The sequence below is a fragment of the Hakea prostrata genome, chromosome 4, assembly GCF_041222555.1.
Source record: "Hakea prostrata isolate BN-2017 chromosome 4, UWA_Hpros_2, whole genome shotgun sequence".
Lineage (NCBI taxonomy): Eukaryota > Viridiplantae > Streptophyta > Magnoliopsida > Proteales > Proteaceae > Hakea > Hakea prostrata.
This window is the reverse complement of record NC_142603.1, coordinates 12,528,589-12,535,754: the sequence shown is the minus strand read 5'-3', so window position 1 is coordinate 12,535,754 and position 7,166 is coordinate 12,528,589. Positions and strand designations below refer to the sequence as shown.

The window sequence follows — 7,166 nt, the reverse complement described above, 5'->3', positions numbered from 1 at the left end:
AAAAAATATTTTTATTATAATATAAATAATTTAATTTGTTTTAACTAGTTGTAAATATCACCTTACATCAAAAAACAAATCAAAAAACATAGTCAATTAATAGGATTCTGCTTCTGAGCAATGCTGCTCTAGTAGCGCATGATCCAGATGCATTTTGGGGTACAGAGCAAATCTAGACCGTTAAATGCACACTTCACTCAATGGTTTAGATTTGCTCTGGACTTCAAAATGCATTTGGGTCTTTGATTGCTGAATGCACAACGTTGTTTCCAAGCAAAATCACAATTAACAACCTGTTTCATGATTGACCGGTTGAGATTCCGAATCACGGATGATTCCCATCTAATGGTGCCAATTTTGTTTGAATTGGTCAAAGATAGTAGACACGCGAAGTGATTCTCTTCCTCCTCTCAAACATATGATAAGAGACAGATATAATTACCAGAAAAAGAAAAAAAAACACTTATATAATGGCTCATGAGTCATGACTAGGCTTCTCCACGTGCAACGCACGTGGTTAACTTTGATTTACATAATATTCTGTACAATTCATGCATTAAAACCCATGTGTGAATAAAAAATTAAATTTCTACCCAAAAAAATTATGTTCTCATTTATTTATTTCCTAAAAAAAATACCATTATACCCTTCCTAAATAAGAGATTTACTTGGCTGTTTCTTATTTTTCATTCTTAAATTCAAGTCAAGGATTCATAGATCTTGAAGTCAATATATAACAACAGATTTTTCTCTAATTTATGATTTTCCGAGAATTTTAGTTATTCAAACTATTAAGAAAGAAAAAATTATTTTTTTAATTATTTTTAAAATTTTCAAGGTCTGAATTTTATGTATCATCATGTATGATGTAGATTCAATCATATTCTTAACTTTGTGATTTATTATTTCTAATTTCCATCTAACGGTTAAGATATCTTTTTTAAGTTACATTCCAAATATGAACGAAGGGTTTCTTGGTTACGTAACCCGAAAAGGAAGAGACGCGCATGTAGCATGATTTTTTTTTATTCATGATGTAGAGGCATAGACCGTCAGAGCGCCGGTGGTGGTCACACATGATGCTAAAATGCGCTTGACGCGCATCTGTCTCTCTATATCTTGCAAAGCTTAACGTATTACGTGACACCATTGACAGTGTCTGTCACCGTGTCACAACCTTGCCTCCCCCATCTCATTCTTCCTCAAACCGCTTAATTCACAAGAAGAAAGATAACTTGAAAGACGAGGAAACATGGGTCAGAAAGATAACTTCAAGTCTCAACTTCTATGAGTGTCTGATTCTCTCTCTCTCTCTCGTTTTCTCTGGTTTATTGCTCGTTTCTCTAAATGGGTCTGCGAATAATCTCGAGTTCTTATGAGCTTCCTCTGCTTCAATCGCAGAAGTTGCCTCTCTGTTTCACTTTCTTCGATGAAGTCTTGCTCTAAGTCACGTTGTCTTCTTCTGTGGGATTAATTGTTTTATTTCACAACTACCGAGGAATGCAGGGATTAAAGTTTTCGAGTTTTATTCAAGTTTCCCGCTCTGTACAAGAATGAAAAGTTATCTCAAGGTCTCAATCTTCTTCCGTTGATACCAGGCAATTTCTCATGGGAATCCATTTTCATTGCTTTAATTCCTTTCTTCGTCTTTCAGGAAGTAAATATGAATACAAGGGTCCGAACGAGGTTGCAGACTATGAAAGCTCCAATGAAGAATGAAAAAGTGGGTACCTTTGAGGAATACCTGAACTGGGTCCTTTTTTATTCATTTAGTTTCTATCCAAAACATGGTTCCTTCTCTTCTCTTACCAGCTTTATAATGCAATTCCTGTAAAATTCGATGTGTTTTCTTCAGTTTAGATTCAAAATATGGTTAATGTAGAGGATTCAGAAGGTTGGCTGTTTCCAGAATACTTGATAAGCATTGCAACCATATTCGGGATTTACTCTTAGCATTTGCGTGATTGGATGGCTTCTTTATTGGGTTTTCTGTTTATTCTTTTAGTAATATTGTTCTAGAGGATTCTGAAACTACCTCCCAAGCCGCAACCCAAATTTGGGATCTCAATTTAGAATATTTCTTCTCTCCCTGTATTCTATTTATCACTTTTCTGTTCTAGAGAGACTGATGAACTAATTGAATTTTCTGTCCAATTAAGAAGGATAAGATGGAGCCGCAGGGGAGCAAATTGGTGTATTCCGAAAAACCAAGTGCAAATCGAAGTCAATCGAGCAAAAACAGGAAAATGGTCTTACTTCAAGATGTAAATATTTTCAATCTGGTCATTTGGGATGGATTGAGTTCTATCATTTCATCCTCTTACCAATTGTTTTGCCCCTTACTTATTTATCTATTTTTTTGTTGATCAATATGTTCTTGATTTGAATTTTACAGGTTGATAAACTAAAAAAGAAGCTTAGACATGAAGAAAATGTGCACAGAGCTTTGGAGAGGGCTTTCACAAGACCTTTGGGAGCTCTGCCTCGTCTTCCTCCTTATCTCCCTCCACACGTTAGTATACTTTAACTTTTCAAAAAAAAATTCTGTTCTGTCTTGTGTTGAATGAAGCTAGGTTTAATTATATGACTATAGTCACAACTACACATGATCATAATTGGTGGAGGAGAAACTCTGGTGGGTGTCATTAAACACCAGATGGGGATGAATGCTGGGTGCATCAAATACTTCAGAACCTATATTTATTTATTTTTTGGTGCAAAAGGAAACTACTTCAGAACCCATATGCCTGAATTGAAATCAAATCTACCAAAATTTTCTTTTCTGTAATGGATAGTATCTGTATGAAAAATTGCCTTCTCATTGCAGACACTGGAGCTTCTTGCAGAAGTTGCTGTTTTGGAAGAGGAAGTAGTTCGTCTTGAAGAACAGGTTGTCAATTTTAGACATGGACTTTATCAGGAAGCTGTCTACATCTCATCTTCCAAAAAGAGCATGGAGTGTATGACTGAATTGTATGAACAGCGTCAATGTAGTCATGCCAAACAGGAACAACCCAAATCTTCATCTCAAATTGAAGGCAATTCGACAATGTCCATAGCCAGGGTTCCACCTTCTCCGCCTGGCCATTCTTCAAGTTTGCCACATTTGGTTTCTGAGACTGTTTCTGATCAAAATGGGCATTGTTTCAATCATCCCAAAAATGTGAAACAGCCAGCAAAGAAACCACATTGTTCATTGGTTTCTCCAGAAGACAAACAGGGCAAGGAAAATCAGTCACTTCCAAATTTGACTAAGAATAATAAACAACTCCAAAAGCAGAAATCCCCAAAAATCAGACCACCAGTGAAGCGAGCTCCCAGTGGACCTAGATCAGAAGAAACGAACTTGGAACGTTTGAAGTTACAGGTATGCAACACCTTCTGTCAATAAATAAATAAGAACTGATGGTGACATTTCAAAGGTTTCAACTGTAAGGTAAACTTAAAACAGATTTTCCAATTTCCAGCTAGAGAGCAGTTCTGGAGACCAAAGAAGGGAAGAGGAGAGCACTCTCACTATTCCTGAAGAAAGGTTATCTACTGAGAGTAGTGGGCCAAATAAAATTTCTGAGGATATTCTTAACTGCCTGTTGAGCATTTACTCCAGGATGTGCACAACAAGAATAAGGTCATTGAAATCAGAGAAGTTGCCACTGTTACTGGTTCAAACATGTCATGAAAGTTGTGAATTAACAGAGACCAGCGACCCATATGGTGTCTGTTTAGAATTCGGAAAGAGAGACATTGGTCCATATAAGCATCTTTCTGTTATCGAGGCAAACTCAATTGATCTGAACCGAAAACCGAACTCTTTTTTCCTGATACACAGATTGAAGTAAGTTCTAAATTTAACGTTAGACTTGTAACTTATGCTTGACATTGTCAGCATCTAAACTTATGTCATTTTCTTATCTTTCAGGCTTCTCATTGGGAAGCTTGCTTCAGTTGACTTGCAGGGTCTTAATCATCAGCAAAAGCTTGCATTCTGGATCAACATCTATAATTCCTGCATGATGAATGTGAGTGAAATTCCCTGTTTCCATTAGCAATTAAAACTTGATGTGGAAGATTGCATCTTCATATCTTCCAATGTTTTATTTTTGGAAGTAACATCTCACTTAGCTTAAGTTAAGCCGAACCATGTTCTTTACATGTTTTCTGTCTAATCACTTGATTGTGCTATAAGTTGCCTAAAGCAACCATTATAATTTTTCTGTACTGTATCAGGCATTCCTAGAGAATGGGATACCCGAGAGCCCCCAGATGGTCATTGCAATGATGCAGAAGGTAATCTCTGTCAAGCATAATCTGTAGTTGCAGTTGTTTATATTTTCGCTATTCATGTTCTCTTCTGTAACTTAATTTTGTAATTTGGTGGCCTAAAATTTAGTTTTGCTCCCTAAGAGATTCATTTTTTTTAATATGTTGGTGATAGTAATAAATTCTCTGCCAACATCTTCTGTAAATTTTGCTCTGTTAAATTTTTTTAAGGAATGGGATTACAAGTAGAATGTTTTTAACCTTTTGGCCCACATGAATGGGAGCAACTATCATTGGTTTTCTTGACATTTCAAATTGAAAATTCAACCTGTTGGTAGGATCAGAGATTTGGAAAAACCATGGTGATGTGGATTATTGATCTTTTCCTCAACCCAACAAGATGCGAACACGCCTGGTATTGAATATCAAGTAGACAGGCTTCTAGGTTATGGCTTGACCAGTAATGTGGGGTGGGTTCATGTTTATAAATTCTGATTTTAGGTTTCTTCTATCAGGTGTTTGGAAAATATTTCCTTTTAGATTCTTGTAGAAGCAATCAACAACTAATCAAATTGTGATCATCGCTCAGGTAAAGATAAATGTTGGTGGGCACTTGCTGAATGCGATGACAATTGAGCATTTCATCTTGAGATTGCCTAATCACTCAAAATATGTGAGTTTGTTCAACTGCAATTATGCTGAATTTTCTTGATTTGCTGTCATTCATATACAAATAGACAGGCCATCTTTTCCTTTCTGTTACATGGAACTTTGAAGTGGTAACTGTGGTATTTTTGTGTGAATTCTCATCAGTCCCACTTCAAAGGTTCAAAAAGTGATGAGATGGCAGCAAGGAGCATCTTTGGACCAGAATGGTCTGAACCTTTGGTTACATTTGCCCTCTCGTGTGGTAGCTGGTCCTCCCCTGCTGTAAGTTTGTTTTATAAGTAGATCAACTTATTCAAGCTAACAATTCCATCTTTTTCTATATTGCTTCATTACCAAGCTGGTTGACCACCAACTGAAGCATTACTATGATTAAACTATGTCTCTGCCACAACTGACAAGTACTTGTTTCAAATGAAGGTAAGAGTGTACTCTGCATCTCAAGTTGAAAAAGAGCTAGAAGAAGCAAAAAGGGACTACCTACGAGCAGCAATTGGTATTTCAACAGAAAACAAATTGGTAATCCCCAAGTTGTTGGACTGGTATCTACTAGACTTTGCAAAAGACATGGACTCTTTTCTGGATTGGATCTGCCTCCAGCTACCTGATGAACTCAGGAAGGAAGCAGTTAAATGCATTGAAAGAGGGAAGGTAGAACCTCTTTCACAGTTGGTTCAAGTAAAACCTTATGACTTCAATTTCAGGTACCTTATAAAGTGATAGAAAAGCTGTCTTTAGGTTTGATCTGCACATGAGGCTATGGGATGAAGGGAATGTACAGAGGCAATAACCACACACAAAAAAAGTATATATAATTTATCAATTTGTATGTAATCTAGTGAGGAATGTTTTCTTCATTCATAAAAGTGGGTTTTGGTTGCCATTCATTGGAGAGCTTTGCATTGTGATGCCCAGAATTCTTCATATAATAAAGAATTTTTTTTGGGTCTGGGTCCCTGAATATGAACCAGAGGAATAATTCATTTCCCTCTTATTCCTGACCCAGTGTTAAGGTTTTAACTGATTAGCTTATCTTATTGTTTTCAGGGGATTATTTTGATTCCATTAGGCAGGTGGTCCTAATAGTGGGTGAGTGGTGTTCTTGGGTTTTAGCAAGAACATAGTGTCTGCCAGAATACAGGATATCACTTAATTATGAAATTACCCTGTTCAGATTAGAAGATACTGATTTGATTGGCACTGATTTCTTGGCTTGGCATTGACTAGATGCATAATGGAAGACAAGCAAGCAGTGGTGTTTTACCAAGTTGCAGTCCAACTAATGGATGAACATTAAGTATTTAATATTTAAATCTTCAATCTGAAGGCAAGACAAACTAGCTTTCTGATGTGAATGACTTACAAATCTTTGGTCATTAAATTATGTATATAGGCAATCTTCTTGGTGTGAGGGGCACACCAAAGCTGAAGCATTTTTGTAAGTTTTATTGTTGTATCAACAATGTGTGTGGCTTTCGTCACCTAATTTGTTGGGTTTCCCCAGTTAAGAGAAGATTACAAAGTGGGTGGATATCCACAAAATCCCACAATATCTTTGGATCAAAAGAAACCGATGATCACAATGTTATCTATATGACGTAGCAGCCAAATGTTATAGCTCAATTATATTGTTTTGGATCTTAACCCAAAAAAAAAAAAAAATCGAATGGGAATCTGGTATGAGTGGAATTAAAAAGAAGAAAGAGAGATTTCAAAGATCTTTGGTGGAGTTAAAGAAAAAAAAGAAATTCTACTTGTTCGATCCATGTCTAAAGAAAGGTTGGAGGCAAAAGAAAAATTATATTTGCAGCATGAGGAATTTTACAAAGAAATGTAAGTATCTGAGATGTGACAAAGTCACAAACAACTGGTGTGTATTGAAAGCGAGACAGTTTTGCAAAAGTGACGAACAGCTTACACGTTTAAGTAACCAGAGCTTGATCTTTGGTATCAAACTTTGTCTCTTCTTCAAGGAAAATACATGACAAGGGTTGTGTGGTCCACCCTCCTACTGAGTCATGAAGCAAGGAACAATAAAAGTGAACAGTCATGAAACCCAGGAGATCACAAGCTTAGGTGGGTTGTTCTTGGCTGGGTTGATATAGAACTCAATCACAATGAAGAATCCAACCCTGTTAGGTTTTGCAGGTCACTCGCCTTCCTGAATGTAAAACCTGCCGAGCTAGGTTAGACTGAATCCACAATGCTGAGTGTGGCAGCACACAACTGGGAAGGATCTT

General features: G+C 36.6%; 1 protein-coding gene across 2 annotated transcripts; it reads left to right on the top strand.

Moving 5' to 3' along the window:
• The first annotated feature begins 1,165 nt into the window (after nt 1-1,165).
• Nucleotides 1,166-6,914, top strand: LOC149017959 (uncharacterized). 2 transcript variants are annotated; one of them, XM_089152276.1, is made up of 10 exons: nt 1,166-1,723; nt 2,163-2,264; nt 2,396-2,512; nt 2,828-3,367; nt 3,468-3,835; nt 3,920-4,019; nt 4,228-4,287; nt 4,850-4,933; nt 5,074-5,190; nt 5,347-6,914. In XM_089152276.1, the coding sequence occupies exons 1-10, from the start codon at nt 1,664-1,666 to the stop codon at nt 5,644-5,646; spliced, it is 1,848 nt and encodes a 615-aa protein (XP_089008402.1). In that variant the 5' UTR covers nt 1,166-1,663; the 3' UTR covers nt 5,647-6,914. The 2 variants fall into 2 exon arrangements, with proteins under 2 accessions (XP_089008402.1, XP_089008401.1); XM_089152275.1 differs by having other exon boundaries at nt 2,160-2,264; nt 5,347-6,911.
• The last annotated feature ends 252 nt before the right edge of the window (nt 6,915-7,166 follow it).